The sequence below is a fragment of the Mirounga angustirostris genome, unplaced genomic scaffold, assembly GCF_029215605.1.
Source record: "Mirounga angustirostris isolate CCGP_5_RB_7025 unplaced genomic scaffold, mMirAng1.0.hap1 SCAF_5, whole genome shotgun sequence".
Lineage (NCBI taxonomy): Eukaryota > Metazoa > Chordata > Mammalia > Carnivora > Phocidae > Mirounga > Mirounga angustirostris.
This window is the reverse complement of record NW_026991713.1, coordinates 46,649,744-46,677,006: the sequence shown is the minus strand read 5'-3', so window position 1 is coordinate 46,677,006 and position 27,263 is coordinate 46,649,744. Positions and strand designations below refer to the sequence as shown.

General features: G+C 39.7%; 1 protein-coding gene across 20 annotated transcripts in view; it reads right to left on the bottom strand.

Moving 5' to 3' along the window:
* The window catches only part of LOC129045780 (uncharacterized), a 202,396-nt gene that overhangs the window by 49,922 nt on the left and 125,211 nt on the right, over window positions 1-27,263 (bottom strand). Inside the window, exons 7-8 of one of the 20 annotated variants that reach the window (XR_010411439.1) lie at window positions 16,178-16,333; window positions 9,659-12,572 (exon numbers count right to left, since the gene is read on the bottom strand). The exons of 16 other annotated variants lie outside the window; for them this stretch is intronic. Coding sequence is in view for 1 of the 4 variants with exons in the window: in XM_064590895.1 (XP_064446965.1) it covers window positions 9,945-9,983; window positions 16,178-16,333 (195 nt within the window). In the remaining 3 variants the exon portion in view is untranslated. Of the gene's footprint in view, window positions 1-4,034; window positions 7,199-9,658; window positions 12,573-16,177; window positions 16,334-27,263 lie in introns of those variants that run through there. 3 more of the 20 variants (XM_064590895.1, XR_010411453.1, XR_010411458.1) reach the window with 3 other exon arrangements.

The window sequence follows — 27,263 nt, the reverse complement described above, 5'->3', positions numbered from 1 at the left end:
GCCAATGTATACATGGAAGTTAAACCAGGACTGAATTAAAAGAGCATTATTTCAAACTTAAGTTAGAAGATTGGAAATTTCCTAAGACAATCCCAATTTCATGTAATTTACTCTTTTTAGCAAAGGTGGTTTATTAAAAGTGCAATAACATGACTTAATTTTTATGCTTTCAAAGGATTTTTATGTAAATAAATTCATAAATTTGGAGAAAAATCCTTTTGTCAGACTAAGACTTGGAAGTTGGAGAAAATGTGGTTTTTTGCATTACTTCTTTTAGCGGCCATAGCAGCCAGAACCCAAATAAACAGGAAGAAATTTTAATATCCTCTATATACAATAAAGGTAATCCTTTTAGCATTAGTGATTTCATGAGTGGTTAGACTGGCATTGGCAATTTGAGCTGGAGGGTAAAGACGAACAGCAGGTAAAATTGTCAAGGAAGAAAGGTCTACGCAAGAGAAGAATTTATATGAAGGTGGTCAAAATGTATAAACTTCCAGTTATAAGATAAATAAGTTCTGGGGACGTAATGTCCAGCATAATAACTATAGTTAACAACACTGTACTGTATATTTGAAAGTTGTTGAAAGAGTACATCTTAAAAGTTTTTATCATAAGAAAAAGATTACAACTATGTGTGGTGATGGATGTTAACCAAACTTATTGTGATAATCATTTTGCAATATATACATATAACAAATCTTTATGTTGTACACCTAAAACTTATACAATGTTCTATGCCAACTGTATCTCAATAAACCTGGAAAAAAATTTAAAACTAAAATGCACAATCATCACACATTAAATATGTGTTACTATACATTTTTGAAAGGATTTTCAAAATATTTATAATTTTGCTCAGAATAAATTATTCAGTTTATTCTTGTGCAAACAGAAAAAGAGGATTTATAGAATTCACATGACAAAGAATAAACTCTATAGCCATTTCTATGATTGTGGAAATGCAGAAAGTCCAAAGTCCTGCTTCTAAAAAGCTCCCCTTTCAGATAAATTTTGTGATAACATCATATTCTTCACATGAACTGTGAATCCACTCCAGAACTTTGAAATCTCCCAGATGCATCACAAATTAGGTCAATTTAGAGATTGCATGTTGTGAGAACTTACTGATTTTTTTAAAGAGAGTATATAGAAATCGTGTTGTGATAAGCATATTTTTAAAACCTTAGTTCTGAAAATGCCATTTGGATTCCTAATGCCTAAGGAACATGATTTTTCAATATTAAAAACTATATTTATATAATTTACTCTATTAAATGGTTAAAGGAGAAATGATATGACTATCTCAATAAATAATTTGACCAAATCTTATACATATTCTATTAAAACCTTAATAATAGGATTTTATATGTATAATCTTTCTTAACATATTTTAAAAATCTCTATCTCAAACCAACAGCTATCATGCTTAATGGTGAAACTATAAGTATTCCTATTATTCGCAGGGGCAATTTACTATTAGTACTATTATTATAGTCTATGATGAAGAAAAATAATAGAAAAGATAAAAACACATCAAGAACCTACTATGTGTAGGGGCACCTGGGTGGCTCAGTTGGTTAAGCGACTGCCTTCGGCTCAGGTCGTGATCCTAGAGTCCCTGGATCGAGTCCCGCATCGGGCTCCCTGCTCAGCGGGGAGTCTGCTTCTCCCTCTGACCCTCCCCCCTCTCATGCTCTCTGTCTCTCATTCTCTCTCTCTCAAATAAATAAATAAAATCTTTAAAAAAAAAAGAACCTACTATGTGTCAAGTATTCCATTAAGATCTTCTTATGGATTACTCATCTCATTGAATCTTCACACCTTTATGAAATAGGTGCTATTGAACACCAAGTTACTGATGAAAAGGGAATCTGAGGCTAAGAAAATTTAACTCAGAGATAAGGTAATATATAGAACAAGTAGCAGTCAGAATTCAAACCCAGCCAGTCCGACTCCAAAGCCTGCCTCATAATTACTGCATGATCTTTGAAATCCTAAATCCAAGATTAATTTAATCAACAAATGTATATTGAGTGTCTATCACAGGTCAGGCCTGTGGGTACTAGAGATATAATAGTACATAAAAGAGACAAAGTCCCTGCCCTCGTGGAGCCTACAATATAGAAATAAAAATTTTAAAAATTGATGTTGGAAAGAAAGGCAAAATTATTATTGTAAGTGGATGATGTAAAGACAACCTACAAATTTCGAATGCATAATTGTAAGAAGTAAGAACTCTTGGTCATTGAATAGTTATACATATATATAGTATATTAATAGAAATTAATATACAAGCCAGGGGCACCTGGGTTTGCTCAGTTGGTTAAGCACCTGACTCTTGATCTCAGCTCAGGTCTTGATCTCAGGGTTGTGAGCTCCACACAGGTTGTGGAGCCTACTTAAAAAAAAATTATATATATATATATATATTTATAAGCCAATTTATTTCCTACATTCAAGCAGCAATACATTGGGAAAATAGAACACTACTTTCTATTTATAGTATCAAAAATGAAAAACTAGTCATGTAAATTATTCATGCAGAATTTTCCAAGGACTTAAAAATTTTAAACGAATGAGGTTCATCAAAGAAGATAAATAAATAGAAATTTTTCTCTAAACTTTCTGTGAATTTTTTCTAAATTTAGATTAAAAAAACCTTAGTCCCAATCAAAATACTAATAGTAAACTTTTTGTTACATGTCAAAAGTGTATGAAACTTCATGTGGAAATGGATGAATTGGCAGAGGCATTCTGAAAAACAGGAGACATGATAGTATTACCTGTACCAGACAGTAAATATATCATAAAATACTGTAATAAACCATTTTGGAACAGGTAAATGAATAATAGAAGATTATCAAAACATAATAAAAAATTAAGAAATAGGCCTACAAAACAAAATTGAATGTTTGATAAAAGTAACAATTCAAATGAGTAGAAAAAAAGATGGATTAATAAAAAATCTTGGGGTAGCTGGATAGCTGTCAGAGTCGTGTACTAATACATAACAAACTACCCTGAAACTAATAGCTAAAACATCACCATTTTATCATATCTTGTGACTCTGGGGGTCAGGAATTTGAGTAGGATTTGGCTGGGTGACTATTTTTTTTTTTAAAGATTTTATTTATTTGTCAGAGAGACAGAGGGAGAGAGAGAGAGCACAAGCAGGGGGAGCAGCAGAGGGAGAAGCAGGCTCCCCCTGAGCAAGGAGCCTGATGCAGGATTCGATGCGGGACTCGATCCCAGGATCCTGGGATCATGACCTGAGCTGAAGGCAGGCACTTAACTGACTGAGCCACCCAGGCGTCCTGGCTGGGTGACGATTTCGCTGCACACAGCCATGACTATGTCACTCAGTGGTTCTCTCTAGAGGGTCTGGCACCGAGGCAGAGATAACTAAAAGACTGGGCTCCTCTTGGCTGGCTGCTCTCTCTCAGGTAGCCTCAGGGCCTCTCCAAACAACCACTTTAGCAGGGCGGTCAATCCTCCGACACAACAACTTACAGCTTCAAGAAACCGAGGTAGAAATGATCACTGTCATCAAATGCTAAGCCCAGAACCACCAAGCATCACTTCTGCTGTACCCAACTGGCCAATCACGAAGCCAGATCAAATTCGAGAGGAGGAGAAAGAGAATCCACCTCTCACTGGGAACACTGCCCCCACATTTGTGGATGTCTTTAATCTTCTACATTAGCTAGCTAAAACCCAAAAAACAAAACTATATACTACCGGGGTGCCTGGGTGGCTCAGTCGGTTAAGCGGCTGACTTCGGCTCAGGTCATGATCCCAAGGTCCTGGGATCGAGCCCCTCATCGGGCTCCCCGCTCAGCGGGAAGCCTGCTTCTCCCTCTCCCACTCCCCCTACTTGTGTTCCCTCTCTCCTGTCTCTCTCTCTGTCAGATAAATAAAATGTTTAAAAAAAAAAAAAAACTATATACTACCTTCACTCCTCACATCAAAATAAATCCAGAGAAACCAAAAAGATTTAAATGGAAAAGAGTAAACCAATCACTAAAAGGAACTGGACGAAATTGTAATAGTAATTTATTGGGAAAGGTCTTTCATCGCATTAAAGGAATCCCAAATATTTGCCAAATTTGACTTTTTATAAAATTATTAAACTTCTCAGCAGCAAAAAAAGAAAAACACCATCAGAAAATTCAAAAGACACAGGACGAACTTCTGTTTCTGTCCGTGATAGAGTAAATGGTATTGAACTATCACTCCCCAAATAAACCATTGTCTTCAGACATTGGACCACAGGCATCCCAGAACTGTAATCCCTGCAAAACAAATGAAGTGAGATCTATAGTTGCCCTGGCTTTCTGCTTGGGCCCCTCTTCTGGGCTGTGGCAAAGGGTGAGTATGCCCAGATAGAGCACAGTCTTCTTAGTGAGTTGAAAAGACAAAAATTGGAATTGGCAGGGGCTAAGGAAGAATTTGTAGAACAGAGTACTGGGGGAAAAAAAAAAAAACAACCTAGAGAACTAGAGCTCCATAAATCTGTATGGGGAAACCTGTGAGCTCTTAGCTGAACTCTCAGGTTATGTGTAAAGAGACTGAAATTCCACAAGGACAGACAAACACTGAGAGTTAGCAAATAAAAACAGAGAATGCCCAGTTAAATTTGAATTTCAGATAATTAACAAATAAGTTTGTAGATGTCCCTAGTATACTTTATCTGGCAACCCTAACTACTGCGGAAGAAACTGAACAATTATCAGAGCTCGCACTTGGCTGGGAGATGTTCAAGTTCTAATTAACCTAGGTGGAGAGGCAGAGGGGACATCTAGAGAATTCAGTCAAGACTCCAGAATATTCACTCCTTAAGGACAACTACCTTGGAATATAGGTCAACCTAGATCCCTTCTAACAAAACTTAGAGAAGCTATATGAGATCACCAAGGTAATATATGTAGATAAACAAAAGAGACGACGCCCGCAGACTGAGTTATGGATTTTCCAGTGTTAAAAAGTCTAGCTATAAAGATGGAATCAGTGAAGGAAAATAAGAAGTGACTAGTGAGGTGTGAAGAAAACCAAGAGTAGGCAGTATCCCAGAAGTTAAGTGAAGAAGGTGCATCAGGGAGACGAATGAGAATAACTCTGCCAAATGCTGATCACTGAATTAAACCATGTAAAAGTCATTGGTCAAGTTGGTAAGAGCAGGTCCGATGGGGGCGCCTGGGTGGCTCAGTCTGTTAAGCGTCGGCCTTCACCTCAGGTCATGATCCCAGGGTTCCGGGATCGAGCCCTGCATCAGGCTCCCTGCTCAGCAGGGAGCCTGCTTCTCCCTCTCCCCCTCCGCCTGCTTGTGTTCCCTCTCTCGCTATGTCTCTGTCTGTCAAATAAATTAATTTAAAAAAAATCTTTAAAAAAAAAAGAGCCAGTCCAATGAAGTCACGGGGTCAAAAGCCTGACTGCTTTGGGTTATTCAAGACAGAAAGGGTAGAAAGGAATCAGAGAGAGCAGGTACAGACACCTCTTTTGAGAAATTTTACTGCTAAAGTAACAGAGAAATGGGACAGTAGCTGTAGGACATGGGACCAAGAAAGTTTTTCTTTTTTAAGAGGAGAAATATAATGCTATCGGAGAAGGAAAGAAATCGACAGGAGTGATGTCTCTGCATATGTGGGAAAGGGACTGGAGGGGCCGGCCTTAGACAGGTGCGTGGATTCATCTCAGGTAAGGGCAGGAAGGCAGCGTATGCACGGCAGGTCCTGCTACAGGGTAACTGTGTAGCCAGGCGCTGAAGAAATTCTCTCGTGAGTGCTTCAGTTTTCGTAAGGAAGGGGGAAAGAAGGGATCATTTGAGGGCAAGGATGGAGGAGGAAGCTTGTTAGGGTAAAGTGGAGAGAGCTGTGTAGGAAAGCTGGATGGTGAATGGAGCTGGCAAATCTAGTGAGATCGCCAGGCAGCATTAGGCCCATTTGATGTTCATAATTACGAATTTAAAATGGAGCTAATAGCAGGGTAGAGTGCTTTCTTTCAACCACAAACTAGGAGGAGTAGGTAGAGAGTTAGATTTAATCAGGGTTGTGTTTTTCCAAGTTTATGCGAGAGAGAAGCAAAGGAATTGAGGGTCTATGCACAGAAATGATGATGGTGGTTGTCACAGACTTTAAGAGGGGAGGGGATGGATGTGAGGGTGGTGAAGGACAGGGAACATGTACCAGGATCAACTGACTAGAAATCCCGATGAGGTCAGAGAATTGTTAAAGTTGAACTTTAGAGGAAGTGAACTGGAATGATGAGAAGTGGGGATATTAAATTCCGATAATAAGTGGCAATTATTGGTAATAATAAGATTCACGAAGTGATTGTGGGAGTGAGCGGCTGAGGTAGGGTAAAGGACAATATCCGTGGAGAAAAAACTCAGAGGAACTGAGCAGTCAGACTACTGGAAGAATCATCTTTGTTTATAATCAAACTAGCAAGAATTTAGACAGAAGTGTTGGCGAGAACAACTCTGAGCTGTGAAATGAAGACTTGATCTGATCGATTTCTTTTGATTGATAGGATGACAATATAAGTACTCTAGGCCAAGATAATTGATGTGTTGACAAAGACCCAGCCAGCTAAACACATTCTGACAAGATGTTCTCAATTCCAGCTGGTCCTCAGAGGACTTCTGGTTTATGCTGCAGTAAGAAGTAAAGGTTAATTTATCTGAGACTAGCCCCTGGAAGGCCTCCCAGAATGAGGGAGGCTTCCTGCAGGGCGGAACTGTTTGGCAAGCATCCTGAGAGAGAACTGGGCTGGAGGAGCAGGCTCAGAGGCCAAGGTTCCATACATCGGAAACCTGCAACCGCGAGACTTGTGCCTGAGCTCCTGTTCACGCCAGGGAGGGTCTGGTATGGCTGGAAACATGAATGCTGAGAAGGCATGACTGGAGAAGTCCAAGGCTGGGACTCATCATGCCCATCAGGCCCGCGTCATGCCACAGCTGATGCTGATCTTCCTCGCATGCAGCTTATTAGCTCAGAGTTTAGACTGCAGTCTCGCTACATCACTTTGCACTGTCTTAGCAGCGGGCGAAGGAGGGACTGCACGCCTGCTCTTCCTGCTTCTGTAAATTCCTCTGAATAAATGCTATTCCAGGTCCAGTGTGTGCGGTGTGAAGTCATTCTTCCTGTGCATGCCCTATCAGCAACCATTATCAAACTCCCCTCTTTCTTCTTCCTAGCTTTGTATTTCAAAAACAAAAAGAAAGAAAAATATCATGTATTATGATGAGCTGTTTTGTAAGGGTTTGAAGAACTGGACCGGGAATTCCAGTAGAAGAAGGAAACACAAAGCACTTAAAGCGTTGTCAGTACCACCCATGGGTTGCTAGGACAGGGAGGGCAGGTATAAATTTCCCCAAGCATCCCTCATACTCCAAAGTCATGGCAGGCATCAAGGGACTTTGTTCTGTTGATTCATTCCCAGAAGGATTTTTGCACAATACTCCAGAGAACCATGTGGTTAGTTGTAGTTAGCACCAAACATCCTCTTACATGCCTTCTGTGATAAGGAATGCGTTGATCATCATACTCAAAGAGGATGGATCCCGAGCATCAAACACTAGCTGGGGTCCAGTGCAACATATCTGAAATTTTTACTTAAAACAACAACAGGAGTGCCTGGCTGGCCCAGATGGTAGAGCATAGGACTCTTGATCTCAGAGTTGTAAATTCAAGCCCACGATGTGTGGAGAGATTACTTAAAAGGAAAATCTTTAAAAAACAACAACAACAAAATTTTTTGAAGAGCTACTGGCTTCCCCAATAAATCCATAGATCAATAGGATCTAACACCCTTTTGCTTCTACTTCATTGCCACCAGTCACAAATTAGAGGTCTTGGGTCAATTACTGTTGATATTTAAAGCTGAATATAATTCATTCCCTAGTTTTGTAATGCTTAATTCCACTCTGAAACTGAGCTATTATGAGATTACCGACAAAAAGGAAATACTGTAGTGTAGCACAATATTATGGATTTTAAAGTCAAACAGATGTGAACTTGTATCAAATTACTGTCTCTTTGACCTTAAGTAAGTTTCATGATATTCCCAAACCCTAGTCTCCCTTCTACAAAAGAATAAAATAATACTAACAGCCTTGAGGGTGATTTTGATCTATCATGAAAATTTAATATTATTTGTAAATCAACTAGTACGGATTCTAGAACAGCCTTAGTTCCCAATTGAGGATAACTATTCTTATAAATATTTGAGTTACAAACACTCAACTCACGCTAGGTCATGTGCAATTTTCTTATGCTAAGGGTAGACTTATTCACTCACTATCGTTAGCAAAAAAAAAAAAAGAGAGAGAGAGAGAGAAAGAAAATTCAGGCAGCTGCTTCCACGTGGATTTCTGATCATGTGAGTCACTGTTAAAAACCTTGGCTGCCTGACCAAAACTTTAATGGCTTTGCGAGCTGTTCCAGAAATGGGTCACAGGATTTTCCCCCCCCTCTTTTAGTGGGAAAATGGATGGGGCTTTAATCTGTGAGTGCTGCAACTTGTTAGCCTTGCTATTTCTTACAAACTTATGACCTTCTAGAAGGAAGCAACTTGTAATCACCATTACACTCCTGTGTACAAGGAGGTGCCACTAAACTGTAAGGATTGTGTCCCTAGCCAATTACCTTAGTTCCAAAATAAAGGACAGCGGTTATCACTATGTTTTACTCAAAGCCAAAAAACTCTAAAGCCACGGAGAAGGCATCACCACTGCTGGAGAGGCTCTCTTGAACCAGAAAAAAAAAAGAGGTAGAAATATCCTAACTTCTCCCTTTTGCCTACCTTCCATTCTCCTACCACTTCCTTCTCTTGGCCCTATTCAGTAGAGCCACCTGACAAGATAGCCTGACAGAGGCTGCAGGGGTCAGGCCCTTGTACTACATACCAGGGCTTAGGGGCAGGGGCAGGGGCAGCAATTAATCTGACAACCAGCAGGAAAACAACCCATAGTTTGTTTTTTCGGTTCCTTAGAAAGGCCAAGCTCTTTCCAATGTCAAGATATCTATATACTCTGTGGCCTCTGCCTATACTTCTTTCCCCACCACTGTTCACCTGGCTGCCTCTTTCTCGTTCATTAGGTCCCAGCTTAATTATCATTTTCTTAAGGAGGTTTTCCCTGATTATCAATCTAGAGTAGGTCTCCCCTGTTACTCTTTCTTTAAAATCCTCTCTTCTGGGGCGCCTGGGTGGCTCAGTCGTTAAGCGTCTGCCTTCGGCTCAGGTCGTGATCCCAGGGTCCTGGGATCCAGCCCCGCATCGAGCCCCGCATCGAGCTCCGCATCGAGCCCCGCATCGGGCTCCCTGCTCAGCGGGAAGCCTGCTTCTCCCTCTCCCACTCCCCCTGCTTGTGTTCCTGCTCTCGCTATCTCTCTCTCTGTCAAATAAATAAATAAAATCTTAAAAAAAAAAATAAAATCCTCTCTTCTTACCAACCTTTATAATTATATCCATACCTGTGTAATTATCTGTTTAATATCTACCCACTCAGGGGCAAGACAGACCTGTTTTGCTTCCTGTTGCATTGCTAGAATCTAGCACAATGGCTAGCATATAGTCAGCACTCAGGAAGAAAAGTATTATTACCTATTATTTTTAATAATAATCAAATACTCAGCCCTTCCTGCCTGGGAAGGGAAGTCGGTCCGCAGTCGGAGGGATCCGTCTGTCCGGGTTTTCCCGAGTGCCGCGGGTCCCCTTTAGAAAAGCAATGGGAGTTCGTGGGAGGAGCGGGAGTGTAACTCCTGGAAGCAGCGGCTGAGGAGCCCGTGGCAGCGGATTCCTCCCGAGGGCCAGCGTGGTGGAGTATACAGTCGAGTTGCCGGTTGATCAATGCATCATGTTACAAAATCATGCATGGTTGCTCTGTGTAGTATCCTCAACCAAACCTGCTCCACCAGCCACCAGATGATTAGAACATCTGTTCAATATCTTCCTGATTTGTTATTCATCTCAGAAACTTCCTAAAGGAAAGGAAAAGAGCTTCTAACAATCGTTTAATAAACCATAGAGTTGGATCGGTAAGGAAAATAATCCACCTGAATTCTTGAGATAAAAGGTTATCATTTAAAAAATTATTCCATGCTCATTAAGAACAGAACAGCTTTTTAGTCCTGATAGTTTGTATAAATTCCAGCTAACAGTCCATCACACCAAATACGAAAACATTGGGTTTTAGCAACAATTCTATTTAAAAGAAATGATCTGTATACCGTTACCAGACGTTGTATGTTATCATCGTGAAATGTGAACACAAATATGTATGTAAAATAGAAAAAGGTAAAAAAAAAAAGTAATAACCAAATACTCAGATGGCAGTTATCAGCCTTTTCTGGAGTATATGGCAATTGCTTTCTGAAATTTTTTCCTTCCTAATATTTAGGTAACACAAGTTGTATGTTTCAGTTCCATGAATATTTTTTAAACATTGCCTAGAATACCAAATTTCTACATAGTCTTCAAACGCCATTAAGGAAAGTCGATACATCCCTTGAACTGTCAAAACAAAAACTATGTTGGCAAACTTGGAATAAACACATTCTTTTCATCAAATGATCTGTAACTGAAAAGAGAAAAATGTGTAGAGAAGAGCAATTTATCATCTGCAAAATCTGTTTATGTTTCACACATTCCTGGTTTGGATCTTTGAATTTTTGTTCTTTAAAACTATTGAATGATACATTTTCCTTGACACTTCCTGGGACATCTTCATTACTTTTCTTCTACAATGTATTTTTTTTCCTCAATAAAATTCAGCTCCCTTTTGTTTCTTAGCATTTTATTCTGCTAGCTTCATGTGCAGTAGAGGAATACCCCATCCTTTGTAGATCAAATAAACCTGGATTCTACATAAGGAAGGGCTGTTTTGTCCCAGAGACTTTGTCTCTAAGGTTCCCAGGCTTTGTAACTCCAGGCTTCCAGACTCCATCTGCCACACTCTCTCCGTGTTTATCAGATGCGGGGGAAAAAATGCCTGCCAGCTCAGGAAGTGAGGAGTTAGGAAGCTCAACAGGTGGGGGCGGGGGGAGCACTAAGGTAACCATCTTGGGGCAAGCAGCATGTATGGAGCTAAAGAGTCCACTTAGAGGTTCTATTTCGCTGTCACTCTAAGATTTAGTCATCAAACATTTATTGAATGCTACTGTGCATGAGGCACTATGCTAAAGCTAGAGATTCAATTACAAATAAGCCATGGTTCCTGTTCTCAAGGAGCTCACTGCAAAGACAGGCAAGCAACAAAAATGCATCATTCATCATCGAGTGCTCTGAGAAAGGTAAACACAAAATACTGGGAAAAGGTCCTTAACCTAATCTTGCTCAAGTGTTAAGTGGGAATGCTACAGTAAAGTTTTCCTGAAGAAAGTAATGCTTGAGCTGAAAAATGGAATTTTGGGGGGAGTAGGAATTGCCCCAACAAAGAGTGGAAGAATATTCTAGAAAAAGAGAAACAGTATGGGCAGAAGTCCATAGCACTGTGTTCTGGGGTAATTATAATTAATTTAGGGCCAGGGCCAGGAGAGAGAAGGGAGTGGGAGATGAAGTGAAGAGGTAAGCACAGGTCCAGGTGTTGACATCCTTTCCATCAGGTGTGAACCTGTTCTTTATGATCAGGTCCTTCTGAATTAACTCTGGCTAAGAGGAATGGATGACAGACAGTGGAAACTTGGGTTTGAAACTTGGTCCTGTCACTAGGTTGTGACCTTGGACAAACTTACTCAGCCTCTCTACCCTCAGTTTGTTCACCAATGGAATGCAGATAAGAAGATATGCTCTAAAGGATTATCATTATGTTAAAAATAATATAATATGCATAGTATCCAGTACATTTCATGCTATCATGTTAAACCTTAACTATTATAGAATAAACTGCTGTGATCAAGAACATCCATGCAAAACCTTGAGTCACATAGTTAAGTGAACGTGAAGTAGAGTCTGGGTTTGTCTCTAGTTGGAACACGAAGTAGACTCTGGGTTTGTCGTTAGTTGCCAGAGAGCCAGTTAGCCTGCCTGGACTTGTTTGGATACTTTTGTTTAGTCTCTTTGGCTCTTTTATTTTAATGGTGTAACATATGTATTTCACAATTCGGTGTTATTTCACTACCTAATAAATGAGCTGTTTGGAAATAAATTATTATGTCCTCAGACTCATTTCATTTTCTTCACACCACAGAATTTTTGAGGTAAAAGAGGCTGTACAACTCATCTGTGGAACAAAGAACCATGTTGGAGTAGAAACATGGGCTCACAGCAAACAAACTAAATATCCATCAGCAGGGGAATAAAATACTGTGCAGCAGCTAGAAGGAATGAGAGCTCTTTATGTACTAGCATAGCTAGAGCTGCAAGACCCATTGTTAAATGAAAAAGCCAGCTGAAAAAGATATTTGGAGAGGGCGCCTGGGTGGCTCAGTTGGTTAAGCGACTGCCTTCGGCTCAGGTCATGATCCTGGAGTCCCTGGATCGAGTCCCGCATCGGGCTCCCTGCTCGGCAGGGAGTCTGCTTCTCCCTCTCCCACTCCCCGTTTGTGTTCCCTCTCTCGCTGTGTCTTTCTCTGTCAAATAAATAAATAAAATCTTTAAAAAAAATTAAAAAAAAAGATATTTGGAGAATGATACCATCATTTTCTGTAGAAAAATACACACACATATAAACAATATTATATGCTTTCTATGGTTGTATGCATAGTGTATAAATGCACAGAAAAACTCTGGAAAGATACACACTCAAATGCTAAGAGTGGTTATATATGGTTACATGAGAAGGTTTGTCGGGGTGGAGCAGGGTGGGGTTGGGGAGGGATGATGGTCTAAGGAGACAAGAGTCTTTTCATTTAATTTTTTTTTTAAGTGATGCTCTTATTATTTCTGTAATTCAAAATGTTTTCAAAACAAATGGAGAAAGAGCAAGGGCTTTGAGGCTGGATGAAACTGACTCAAATCCTGGCTCAGCAATTTGTTAATTCTATGACTGGGGGAAGACTTGGCCCCTTTGTCTCAGTTTCTTCATCAACAAAATGTCTTACAGCTTTTTGTAAAGGCTGGAAGTAAAACTCCTGGTACATTACCAGTACTCCCTGTGTTAGTTTTCTTTCCCCTATTCTTAATGGATGACATTAAGGTTTTTCTTCCCTTCCCTCTCCTCTCCCTCCCCTCCCCTCCCTTCCTTCCCTTTCCTCCCTCCCTCCCTCCCTCCCTCCCTTCCTTCCTTCCTTCCCAGATTAGGCAACCAAATACAAAGTAATTAAGTCACTTCCTCAAGATCACATGGCTAATGTTGGTTAATGAGAGCAAGGGCTGTGACTTGAGTCTCCTATATCATAATAAATCAGCATTAACTCTACTGGGGAGTTGGATAACCATGTGTGATGTAGTTGCTTCTGCTAGTGGTTCCAGTTTTCAGATCCCATGTGCAGATTTGAAATGCAAAGCATCATATTCCAAGCTTGGGCAGCTGTTGAACCAGCCCAACCAATGAAGTCCAGATAAGGAGTGCTGGATAAACCTGCAAGATTATTTCTGCCATGTCTCTTCTTTTGGCTGTGCTAACTATCAAGGAGGTTTAGCAGTAAATATCAAGGACATAGGTACAAGGAGAACATTGGTACCAGGCAAAGACTCTGTTAACAGGAAAGGGAAAAGGAGCAAAAATGGACATCTGACATTCTTTCTGGCTACCTAGAATCTGAATCCTCTCCCTATGTTTGGGAAATTCTTCTATTTTGTGAGGCAGAGATTACTACCCACTATATTAGTTAAAAATGACAGATGTTTTCCCAGTTGCCCCTGCAATTCGGGTTCAGTCAGGTGGCTTAGATTCTAGCAATCGGAAGACCTTCCTTATCAGGGTCCACTTTCCTTAGAACGATTGGGGATTAGTCCCAGCCTATGGAGAGTTACCTACTTTTATCACTAAAAGCCCTGAATTTTAATTTTATATGAAATTAATTTTAACTGCCATAGACTCCAGGTGGGCTTGTGGCTGTTAGTATCTTGCTGAGTCCAAAACAAAGGGGATTTTGTTTTCTGAAGCCATTGCATAGGAGCAAGACATTTTATCAGACTCTCTAGACCAGGGAACTATGCAATGGTACTCTATGCAGTTCAATGGTCTGACCCAGATGGTCCAACCAAGATGAAATCACACCATAATTGGTTGTACTTCCCACTCCAGGAAAGAGGGTATATTCCTCAGGAAACTCCAAGAACTGATTGGGCCCCCTCCCCCGCCCCCGGTTAATTTTCTGGGAAGAATCAATGGCTAAGTGGATATTTTCATATTCCTCTCCTCCACTTTTGGCCCTTTTATGCTTTGTAACTGCTATTGTCCAACATGCCTCAAGACTGCTTCGTAGAGTAGGGCATGAGAATTTATTTCAATGTTTACATGGGACTCCAAGCTAGCTTTCTGCATCCTAGTCATTAATAAGCATCCAACCACTTGTAACACTCTAGAACTGAGTTGCTTCTTTCTATCCTGCAGGGAAAAGAAGACACATAGTTCTCAGATACTTCTGAGGCAACACTTCAGATCCTGTCAGCCACATCCCACTCTTGTTTCAGTACCAGCAGCTCTATATGGGTTCCTGCTGACAGTGTCTCACCTCAGGCTGCACCTGTGTGCCTCTTAACCCCCAACCCCCGGGAGAGGTTAAAGCCAAGATACAGAATGCCACAGGATTCTGTTTAGGACTCTCATAAGCGAATCACTGATACAGGGAGTGAATGCCCCATGAGGCAAACATTTGACAAAAGGAGACGGCTAGTAAATAAATTCTCCTCCCTTTCTCCCTCCAGGTGGACTTTTTGAGATGCAGTTTATATACCTTCTTGGAGGACGATCCTGTGGATTTGAACAATCCAACTTGATCATCTTGTCTCATAGTGGCTCCTCCTTTTCTGTTTCACTCCCCTTGTCCCTCACACCTGGAAATGCATTCCCTAATTGAGGAAACATACCACAAGCTCCTTGCCTCAGGCTCTGCTTTCTGGGTAACCCAGACTAAGACAACACCACAGAATTCATAGACAAAATTATGCCGATCTCACCATTATTGATCATTTTCCTCACTTGGGAATCTTTTCTGGCTCCTTACTCAGTTCTATCCTCACTGTGTGACTTTGCAAGTTACCTAATCTTTCTGGGCTTCATATTATTTAAGATAATATGGAGATAATAAAAAATAATTCCTATCTCATGAGGAGTTAGAGGAATTAAAAGGAAAAAATGATTGTAATCAGTATATAGAATGCTTGGCATGTAGTGAAAGTGCAGTAACTGTCAGTTGTTAATATTATTATTATAAAAATCGGTTTTATTTGCAACATGATGGACATCTAGAAGAGATGGAAAAAAGAAAAGGAGTTCACTTACAGATACTTTGGGGAGGTTGGAAAGATATGTTCACATGCCTAAGAGCACATGTCATAACACTATACAATAAATCCTCTAGGTTCCATTCCATTATGCCCCCAAACCTGATTCGGAAATGGAACTGTAACTCCTTCCAGAGTTAGGCTTTTGCAGCCATGGTGAAAATGATCATTTTGAGCATTTGAGCATTTTGAGGGGTTTAGTAAGTTTAAACTGAATTCGAACCATAGTGGTCCGAGGTTTTGTCTGACATTTTCATCTGTGGCTTCCTTCTCAAGGGGCTGGCACAGCCAAGGGATGGCCCAGGCTTCTTTCAACTGAAGCTCTGCCCATCGATTCTGAGCTGTGCCTGGCCTCCTGACAGGAGATGGCCTGCTTCTCACATCTTGCCATTCTTTGATCCCAGGGTCTTAGTTGTGTTGTTCTGGCTTTTACTTACTGATGAAGAGATTTATGTGGATTTAATTTTTTTTAGTTTCTGGCTGCCAAAGATTTTGGTGCTTGCAATTTTCATAGGGAACTATGATCAACTACAGCCTTTTTTTTTTTTTTGCTTGGTGTAGGTTTTCACAGTAGCGGGAAGTCAGAAGTGATTTGTAGGTTACTAAATCTTAGGCTTTGTTTAACATATAATTTTTATGGTCAGCAAGAGTGAATAAGATCCTAATATTTCAGAACTTCATATAGGAAGTAAGCCAGAATGAAAAATTACACTGTCCACCTACCAAAGCTAGTGATTGCATAATGTATCTTCTCAAAAAACATAATCCTGACCCCATCTCCCACCTCGTTTTTGTCCTCCAAGTCCGGAATTCTTGTTAAATGGAAGGTTTGGTGCTTGTTTTTCTTTGGTAATGCAGCAGATACACATAAATGTACAAAGCAGATGCAGTTTCCTTGAGTACCTCTTAACTCAAGTTCTCTCTTGGATGATCCCTTAGCCTGCGAGATAATGGAAAATTACAAACCCAGTTTTAGTCTAAATATGGAACCTCAGTCTGATCCAATCATTTAAAATCTCTTTAGGTTTTTCAATCTCTCGTCTCTTAACCCCGGTAAATGCTAAATGCTTCAGTGCTCCTTTTGCTCCACTCCCAAGATGGCGCCTGGATGTGAAGAGTAACATAGGTGTGATTTAGGTGGCAAGATGGGGGTCCTCAAATCTATGCTGGTCTCAGAATCCTCCTGGTCTCACATGTCCAGTGGCTGGAAGGAATGCTTCCTCAAATGGCATTCACCAAGAGGCAACTGGCCCTTTTTGTCTGCAAATCTATCCAGCAGCCTTTCTATCCACTACCCTCTCAGTACTCAAGAATCTGCTTCTTTGGGACTAATAGGTACTTCAGAGTCCTTCACGTAAGGGGAATTAGGAAATTTGCCTCACACTGGCTATGGTAGACAGAAGGATCTCTGCCCAGATCCCCCTTCAAGGAAAGATTTACTGCCTTGGTAGCTGAGAGTGATCAACAGATGGTTTCTGGGGGCGCCTGGGTGGCTCAGTCGTTAAGCGTCTGCCTTCGGCTCAGGTCATGATCTCGGGGTCCTGGGATCGAGCCCCACATCGGGCTCCCTGCTCGGCGGGAGGCCTGCTTCTCCCTCTCCCACTCCCCCTGCTTGTGTTCCCTCTCTCGCTGTGTCTCTCTCTATCAAATAAATAAATAAAATCTTTAAAAAAAAAAAAAAACAAAAAAAAAAAAAACAGATGGTTTCTGGCTTACAGCTCCTTCAGGAGCTGTTTCAGCTACAGAAAGACATCTTGCCTGAGGCCATGCTCTTCCCAGAGTGACACTCATTTTATGACTTACTGACGTGGGAGTATAAAAGCCTGGCTCATTCAGCAGATGGCAATACAACACTGACTGGTGGTTCTCACTCCAGAGTTTCCCTTTGGGTTGGCTGAGATTCTGCTGGGTCTCGTCACAATCTCACCAGTTTCTCCCTCTGCCCAATCATGCTTCTTCCCTTCCTTTTTCACAGGTATTAATCCCTAATAAACGTCTTTCACCCCAAATTCTGTCTTAGCATCTACTTCCAGAGAAGCCAACTTATACCACAGATCTATTCACCCATCTTCTGCCACTACCTTCATGCCATCCCTGCACAATGTGGAAATTAACTTTGTGCAGGCTATTTCCAAAGGCTCTCAGTCTCCCTATGTACAAAGGATGCTAAGTCCAGTGCTTCCGGACTCCCATTCCTTTCTAGATATTTCTAAAGACAGTCCCTAACCTCCACTTGAAGCCTGGTGTTTACGGAGGACAGGACAAGGCCTTTGGCTTCTCAGCTTCTTGATTTCTACCTATCTCTCTTTCTTATTATTCACAAAATTACTTAAGTCAGAAGAAGTAGGCTTTTGGCTTCTCTATATCTCTTTTTTCTGTCCTGGATATAGAGTAAAATTCTATGATCTGGGTCACCAAGTCTGTCTCTTAATATGATAAAACTAAATGTTAAATTTAGGAAATCTTTTTATTTCTTAAAAAAAAAAAAAAGTCTGAATTTCAAATCTACTCTTTTGTTGCATATTCAAATAGCCTATTTTGAAGGCCAGAAACTACATACTCTTTCTTTCTCTCTGCATTTCCATATGACAATCGGATTGAATTCCTCCTGTCTTCTTTTCCTCATAGGTTCATGGCTCTACCCTCAAGACAATTCTTAATTCTAATTCTAGAAAAATATAATAATAATAATTCTAATTTTAGTAGGGACTATAACCAGTCCTTGCTGTAAATATAGACTATATTCTGGTTTTTAAGCATCCCACATGGACATTTATATGAGGCCAGATGTGTAAAGAAACTGTACTTCATTATTTCCTGTATCTTATCTGTTCTACCCAAGAAACCCTACCCAGCAAGTAGCAGAAGAAAATATACTATATTTTGGTACAATCCAGTAATGTCATCTGACCTATCATTTGATGTCTACAATCTCTGCCTGGATGCCTCAGGAAAATATAGTCTTTCAGAGTTCTGCTCTTTCCCTGGCTCCTTTCCTAGCTGGCACTAAGAGAAAAGGGGAGGGAGGGTCTACTGGCTTCTTTTAAGCTGTGGGGTCACTATCACAGTGTGTAAGGAGACATACCAGCATCCACTACTGAAATCTGTGTTTTCCATTCCCAGTTTCTGGGGTGAAAGTCCCTGCTCTTCACTCTAACCCTAGGCTTCTGCTGATCTCTGGCCACTTTAATGCTTCTGCTTGCTTTCTTGCGTGTGTTCACCATCTCTGAGCTCTAGGGAACCAAAAGTGCTGCTATGGCTCATTGACCTCATTGACCTGGCCTTCTCTTACCATCACCTCCATATCCTTGCTATCACACCATGTGGATGTAGCAATTAACCCCAGATTGGACTTCTCTAAGAGGTTGGCAGCCTTCCCATATTATGCCTAGACCAGGGAAGCAGGCCATTAGCTTTGATGTTTTTGGAGGCTTCCTACCTTACTGGGTGTTTCTGAAAGTGCTTCTTTCTACCTGCTTTCTTGAGGTGCTTTCTGGTGCTCCCAATCCTAAGGAGAAAGGGCTGTTACAAGGACCCTGCAAGCTGACTTCCTTAATCTCTTTTTGCTATGCTTCTTCCTCTAATCCCTACTTCCTCTATGCTTTATCCTTATTCTAGTCTAGACAGAAAGCCAGTGGAGAGAGACTTCAAAGCAATGTCTTCCCTCACCAAAGAAAGAAATTTATATTTTAGACTTCAGGCTCAATTCTCTGTATGTTAATAAACCTAAAAGAAATTTAAAAATCATTTCTTTCCTAGAAAAAGTTGGCTTTTGAGTCTTGTTTCAATCTCACACAAATAAACAATGATCTTCTTGTTCTAATAAGTATCTATCCTTTTCCTGAAGCATTTAAACCCTCTTTTTTATAGGGTGAGAAGTTGCCAGCTAAGAAGATTTATAAGACATGGAAACATATCTGGATAATATTCAAATGCGTACTATGCCTGTTGTATAAAAATAATAAATTACTTACTACTATGCAGCAGTGATTGGGCTTTGCATGTATTATCTTACTTAATTTTCATAATAACCCTGTGGGAAAGTATTATTATCCCAATTTTGAAAATGATAAATGAGGCCCAAGAGGGCTAAACAACTTGCCTAAGGTCACGTAATTAATAAAGTTTGGACTGGGACTCAAATTCAGGTCTGACTCCAAACCCCTTGCTCTAACCACTATAATTTCTCCATTAGAAAAAGCCATGCTTGACTAAGAAAAAAATTTGATCACAGACAACTCTCATTTGGTGGTTTAACTTTTCTATTCAAGAAACAACTGGGCATAGTGTTTGAGAACCAGGCTTTGAAGATGAGCTATGTTTCTCTGCTTTTCATCTGTAAAGTGGAGGTTATGCCACTGTTAACCCACAGGATTGTGTGAAGTTTAAATGAGTCAATACATGACAAGTTTTTGGCCCAGTGCTTGGCACATAGGAGGCTTCAATAACTGTGAGCTATTGCTATTATGAAAGTCTCAGGATTGCACTGTCTTTACCATCAGGCTGAAGATTTCAAAATCAAATGTAAAAAAAATATGAATTTTAAATTTTTGACATTCATAAATATTTAAATTGGGTTCTGTTGTTTCTTTTCTCCCTTTATCTCTTAGAAATTAACCTCTATTCAGCTGCAGGAAGGAAAATCCTGCTGTGAATGTTTAGGGAGAATGGAATCACCCTGTCAGAAATATCACCCATTGCTTTGTTTGTTGTTTTGCTCTGTGCTAGAAGAAGCAGTTGCTTTAATGAAACATTTCCATGAGTTATTGTTGTTGTTATTATTCTTATAATAACCATTATTATGAATGTTTTGCCTTTGCAGAGAGGCAAGGAGGGAGTAGAGGAAAGTGTGTGGGCTTTGCAGTCAAACATATCCAAGTCCTTTCTAACTGATCCTTAGAAAGTGACTTAATTGAGTTTCAGCTTTTGTCATTTGTGCCTACCTCCTTGATAAAATTGATATCAGATAAAATGATATAATATGCTTCAGATGCCTAATATTAACTGCCACATTACAAGAGTTCAGTGAAAGTTATTTCACTTTCTTACCTCTGCCTTTTGTCCTTTCCCACTGCCTTTAATTTAGAAAGTTGGCCATACGTGTATTGGGGGTGGGGGCAGGATTAGAATTCTTGGACATCTGCTTATTATATAGTAAATGGTATGGGTTAAATCACAGCCCCCCCCCCCCCCCCAGTTCACTTGTTGATGTCCTATACAGCGGAATGTGACCTTATTTGGAAATAGAGTTGTTGCAAATGTAATTAGTTAAGATGAATTCATGCTGAAGTAGGGTGGCCCCTAATTTAATATGATGAGAGCCCTTATATAAAGGGAAAATCTGGACACAGGCATGCACACAGGGAGAGCACTATGTGAAGATTAATGCGAGATTGGGATAATGCTTCTACAAACCAAGGAATGCCAAAGATTGTCAGCAAATCACCAGAAGCTAGGTGAGAAGCATAGAACAGGTTCTCTCAAACAGCTCTTGGGAAGAATCAACCCTGACAACACCTTGATTTTGGATTTTTAGCTTCCAGAACTGAGACAATACATTTCTGTTGTTCAAGCCACCTAGTTTGTCATGCTTGGTTACAGCAGCCATAGCAACCTAATAAGAAAACAATGTGGACTAGAGCCTTCTCTGAAATGATTAGCTTAGAGATTCTAAATGTTGTGCTTATTAAACTTTTACTTATCTAAAAAATTAAATTCTTCAATTGAAATCAAGAGAAGTCAACAGTTTATCCAGAGAAGAAGTTACTAAAAATGAAGAATGACAGATAAATCCCCCATGGGATTTCATAGACCACTACTATAAAAAATTTAAGAATTAACATTTCAAATGGCTTCTGATGCAACTTTTACCAATTCCCCCATTAAAATAATTAGAAATGATATGGGAAAAAATGTGACAATTATAATAATACTAAAATCGAAGACTCGTAATCAACCTTTTGCCAAAATCTAGTATACACAAAAACCACAAGTAGATGGAACTGGATTGAGAATCCATTTTCAACTGGTCTATAAATATATTCCTCTCTTGAGACTGAGGAAACTGTTGGCCTGAAGGAAAGTGAGAAGACCCTTCCTTTCTCTCCCATGCCCAGCTCCAGGCTATGCTGTTCAGGGTCTTTACCCATAAGAAAAGTGCACAGCCATAAGGTATGATTTTTGATATGTCCTGACTCTTATTCACCATTCTCCTGTCCCAGTTAGTGTCTAACTTTCCACATCCATTCAGAAAGTGAATTTCTTGAATGTAAGAGTGCAAAAAATAGGTGATAGGGATGACTCATGAACTCAGGAAATACTTTATTTACATTTACCAGTTTATTTACAAAGGATACAATTCAGGAACAGCCAAATGAAAGACATGCGTAGGGAAAGGTATGAGGGGAGGGATGTGGAACTTCCAAACTCTCTCCAGGGCACCACCTCCCAGCACCTCAGAATGTTAACCAGCCCAAAACTCATCAAACCTTCTTGTTCAAGAGTTGCTATAGAGCTTAATCTCCAGCTCTGCCTTACCTCCCTTCCCTGAAGTCAGGAATGAGGCTGAAATTTCAATCCTCTAATCACTTGATTTTTCTGGTCGCTGGCCTCATCCTGAGGCTTTTAGGGACCTGCCCCTCCCCAAGCCCTCCCCGCCAGCCTAAATCACCTCATTAGCATAAACTCAGGTCTAATCTAAAGAGGCTTGTTATGAATAACAAAAGATATTCCTATCACTCAGGAAATTCCAAGGGTTTGGGGAGCTCTGTGCCAGGAATCTGGGACAAAAACCAAACATATTTATTATTATACCACATCCCTCCATAGAGATTGTACCGTTTTCCATTCCTACCAGTATTTTATGAGTACCCTTTTCTTCTCAGCCTTGCTAAACTTTAAAATATTTCAGTTTCCTTTCAGTCTGTATTTTTCTTATTATAAATAAAATTGGACGTCTCTTTATTTAAGGGCTATATACATATATACACATATAAATTGTTTATATCTCATGTCCATTTTTTTCTATAGGAATTTTGGTCTTTTTCTCTTCAATCTTTACAAGTTTTTGATATTTAGGGAAATTAGTACTTTATCTGTGATATATGTTGCAAATATATACTCTCAATTTGTTGTTTGTCCTTTGACTTTGCTTATGGTGGGGTTTTTTGTGGTTTTTTTTGGCCATGAAAATCGTTTAATTTTTATGTAATCAAATTTATCAATTTTTTAAACTGCATTCTAAATTCTTTTTTAAAAAAAGATTTTATTTATTTATTTGACAGAGGGAGAGAGAAGGAGAGCACAAGTAGGCAGGCAGGCAGGCAGAGGGAGAGGTAGAAGCAGGCTCCCTGCTGAGCACAGAGCATGATGCAGGGCTCCATCCCAGAACGCTGGGATCATGACCTGAGCTGAAGGCAGACGCTTAACGACTGAGCCACCCAGGCGTCCTTAAACTGCATCTAAATTCTAAGTCATACTTACTTTTCCCTCCATTTAGACTATATATATAAAAAAAAATCATTCGTGTTTTCTTCTAGCATTGTGTAGGTCAATTTTTTAACATTTAGATCTCTGATTCACTTAAAGTTTATTTTTGTGTGTGGTATGATGAATTGATCAGATTTTATCTTTAAAAGAATTTTCAAAGATGTGGAGAAATATACCTAGTAATGATTAAAAAAAAAAAAGGAAGATACAAAACTGTATGTTCAATATGGCCTCCACATACATACATAAAAAACACATTAGAACAAAATGCACCAAAATATTACAAATGGTTACATCTGTTTGACAACATTATGGGAAATTTAAAATGTTCTCTTCTAAAATATGCTTTCATACTTTCTATAATAAACATGTCATCCTTTAAAACCAGAAAGAAAAGCAGTACGTGGTCTTTAATTTAAAAAAAATAAATAAATAACACTTGGCCCTGCTAGTTTTTTGGTAGTCTGAAACAGAGATGTAGAAAATGCATATTTAGCTAAAGCAGAGAAGAATAGGATCAATACATACTTCCCTTTCTCCTCTTTGCACATCTCTCTGCCTTTCCTCGTGTTTTTTTTCTTTTTTTCTCTCCCATTTTCTCACTCTCCATGTCTTACATAGCAGTAAAATACAGGCAGAAAATGAGCAAGCCTTCCGTAGCATATTATTTTATTTCTGCAAAAGCTACTTGGGGTTAATTCTTTCATAAAACACCTTGTAGGTTATGACAAGAACTCAAAGAGACCACAATGCTAATGGATAATGTAAAGCCTCTGGCATACAAATCGCCCCTTCCCCCTCAGCTAACAGTCCCGAAACCAGCAACGCGGGGTAACCTATTACAAGGCCTTCTGTATTATCCTAGAGAGTGTAAAATTCCAGGTCCCTTCATTTTAGCAGTCGAATGGTCAGAGGAGAATTATTGCTTCCTTTATTTTATGGCACTAGTGATGGGCAGCTTGTCCCCAGGATATGCAGTGAAAAATCAATGTCAGATGGCTCAGTAGGAAACAGGGCTAATGGCTCTGTGTTGTTTGCAGTCTCCCCAAGAGGAAAGCTATGCGGTGGGGGTACTCAGGGTTGTCACATCCAGTGGTTAAGAATGACATTTGTTGAGAGTTCATAGTGTGCTGAAGTCTGTTTTACATGCATTGTCTCATGAAATCATCAGGGCAACCGTGCAAGGAAGACATTCCTATTATGGCATAGATAGGTCCTTCTCGCAGGTGCAAATAAGTAACTTTCCCTAAATCAGACAGCCTGGAGGTGGCAGAACCAGAATTTGAACCCATGCCTGTTAGGTTCCGAAGTCAATATACTTCAAGGGTATTCTAAAGCCACTGGGTGAAGAGTCAGTAGCAAGAAATAATAGCTTAACACATCTCAGTTTATCAGTGAAATCTGTGACACATCCAGATGGCACCAGGCCTCCTTGGAAGACATTTTCTAGGAGACTTTCTCAATGCAGGTTCCACAAGAAAATTAAACTCTACCAAAAAATGAGTTGAGTATTATCTTTTCATTTCTTCCAAGGATGATGGCACATAACAAATAGTAACATTCTAGTTGCAAAGAAGAGAAGTTAATTCATTACACAAAATGGTGGCTTAGGACATTAGGTCTTATTTCTCTCCCCCTCCCTTCCCATCTCTCTTTCCCTGTGTGTGTGTTTGTGTGTGTGTGTGTATCTTTCCCTCTCTTAAGAACGCTTAAAAGGGACAGTGTGGCCTGGCTGACTCAGTCTGAGAGGCATGTGACTCTTGAACTTAGGATCATGGGTTCAAGCCCCATGTTGGGTGTAGAGATTACTTAAATAAATAAAAACTTTAAAAAAAGAAAGGTTGCAAGGGTAACAGGCCTATAAGTGCAATTATCAGCTGAATTCTCCCCAGTTGCATTAACAATGTCTGAAGGAGGTCTTTTACTCAGGACTTTATATTGATTATAAAAGGATAAATGCTATATTGTGTATTGTTACTCCACTATCAATCTAAGCAATCATTCATAACACAACACTACAAATAATACATTGGGTGCTTCTGGTATTTGCTCTAATCCTTCCTTGTTAAGGGATAGGTAAATCCTGAGCTGGGAGGATCAAAGGGAGAATCCCTGTCCTCCCCTGTCTAGATCTTCTTCTTTATTTGTCTAACTCTTCTTTGCTTGGTGACCCTCTTTGGAGTTGCCCACTCCCTATTTGACTGGGATTTACACACTACTATTTATGTTCGTGCAATTGCTTAGAGTTCAAACTTTAATTACAAAATTTTTATCAATACTATTTTATACCTCTAACCAGTGTTGCTTCTAATTTGAAATGATGACATGATAGCCTTGGAACAGTTTGCTTCACTGGTGTATATTCTTTAAATAACAACCAGAACTTCTTTTTCTCTTTCTCTTTTTCTTTCTCACTGTCCTTCAATCTTGCCTTTTTTTTTCAAAAGAGATTAACATTCAGGTTCAGTACTAACGGAAAAATATCTTTCCTTTTGATACTGATGCTCCCATAACTTATTGCATCTCATGGTTCTTGGCTAAATGACAACTTGGTGGCTTCATAATGGCTTTCATTTAAGCAAAACCAGCATTGTTAGCTATCAATGATTGTTTGATGTTCCAGAAAATATCTTCATGTTAGATATTTGATGCCAAAGAACATCTTTTTTCAAACAAAAATGAAATGTTTCAGTAATGTTTGCCTTTTTGTGGGAAAGAAAAAAAGCATAACATTCTTGAAATGTTTTGAAGGAAATTTGTAGATGTCTTGTACACTACAGCTTGGGCTGAGTGATCTAAATACCAGCAACATTGGTGACAACATAAGAAATGTCACAAGGCGTCTTAAATAGTCTTGTTTTTCACTCTTGGATATAGTAGAATGGTGCCAGAATTCCTGAACTCTCTCCTTGATTTACCCTCTCTTAAACCTCCAGTCATGGGGAGATGATGGCTAATAAGAGTAAGGGTGTAGAGTCAAAGGACTCAAGCCCAGCTCCTCTATTCCTAGGTAATAATACTACGATGGGACACTGGGAAAATAGAGGAAGCAAGGAACCACTTAGCACAGTACCTGCACAAAGACATATGAATAATCATCTAGTTATCATCATAATTAATAACTCAGTAAGTGCTAGGTATTAAATTAGTAACTTCTATGGATTGTTTCATTTACTACTCACAACTACCCCATGAAGTAGGTACAATTACAATTATTTTCATTTTATAGGTGAAAAACTATGGTGAAGAGAGGTTAAATAATTTGTCTAAGGTCACATAGCCCATGTGATGGAGCCTAGATTCAAACTCAGGTAATTTGATTACACTATACAACATTGTTCTGATAATAAAAGCAAAATGTGATGCTACCTCTGTGATCCTTTCAAGCAGCCTAAAGCACTGGACATTCAAGCAGAAATTCCTAACTTAACTCAGAAGCCTTTTAATGGTGCTAAATGCTGGGGCTAAGCAGCGATAGGACTATCATCCATAATCACTTGCCACTATCCTCAGGAAGGTAAAGTTTGACAAAAAAGTTTCCACCAAGAGCAGCAATGAGTTCATTATCTATGAGATTGGAATGGTGAACTACTTCAATCCCCATTCAAGGACTCTAATACTTCTCCCTCCTCCCCAATATCTTCCTTCTTAAGATGGCATCTAGTTGCAAAGGACCTTTAACATCCTAACGGTATTGCATACACAGGCTTATGTTCTATATGTGGCCCTCTATGTTTTAAAATGTACCAGGATTTGTTCTAATCAGGTATGGTAAGACTTGCAAACATGGAAATGATTGTCATCAAGGAAGAAGTTTATATTCACAGATCCCTAGAAATAAGAGGCATGGCATACCAACTGGGGCCAAATGAGGAAGCACCAGGGTCAGTCAGGAATCAGAGGGAGCAAGAGGAAAGCATGGATGAGAGCTTTTATTGTGGTTTTTGTGTGAAGGAATAGGTCAGGAAGGGTAAACAAAGTAGACACACCTAGGATTGGCTAGTTTCAATAATTTTGGTGGGTTCTGAGACATAGGAACTTCCCCTACTTGTCTGATACTTGGCCCTGGGATGATTAAGGCAGGATTATAGTGGCTTGGCCCCGTAAGGAGGTGGTTGAGGATATGGGCTCTGGATTGGTTGATTTGCATTTAACGATTATGCTTTCAGGTGAGTGTTTGCTATCTCTAGGAGTTCTCTAATCCTGAGAGGGATAATCTCTAACTATTAAAGCCTCAAGATATCATAGCATCATAAAATACAAAGCCCCAAAAATATTATTTATACACTCTAGTTGAAGTGTTTCATCCCATTTGTCTCAGACATTGTCCTTGGTCTTACTAATTCTACTCCTAAAGTGTCTATAACTTATGGCGATTGGCC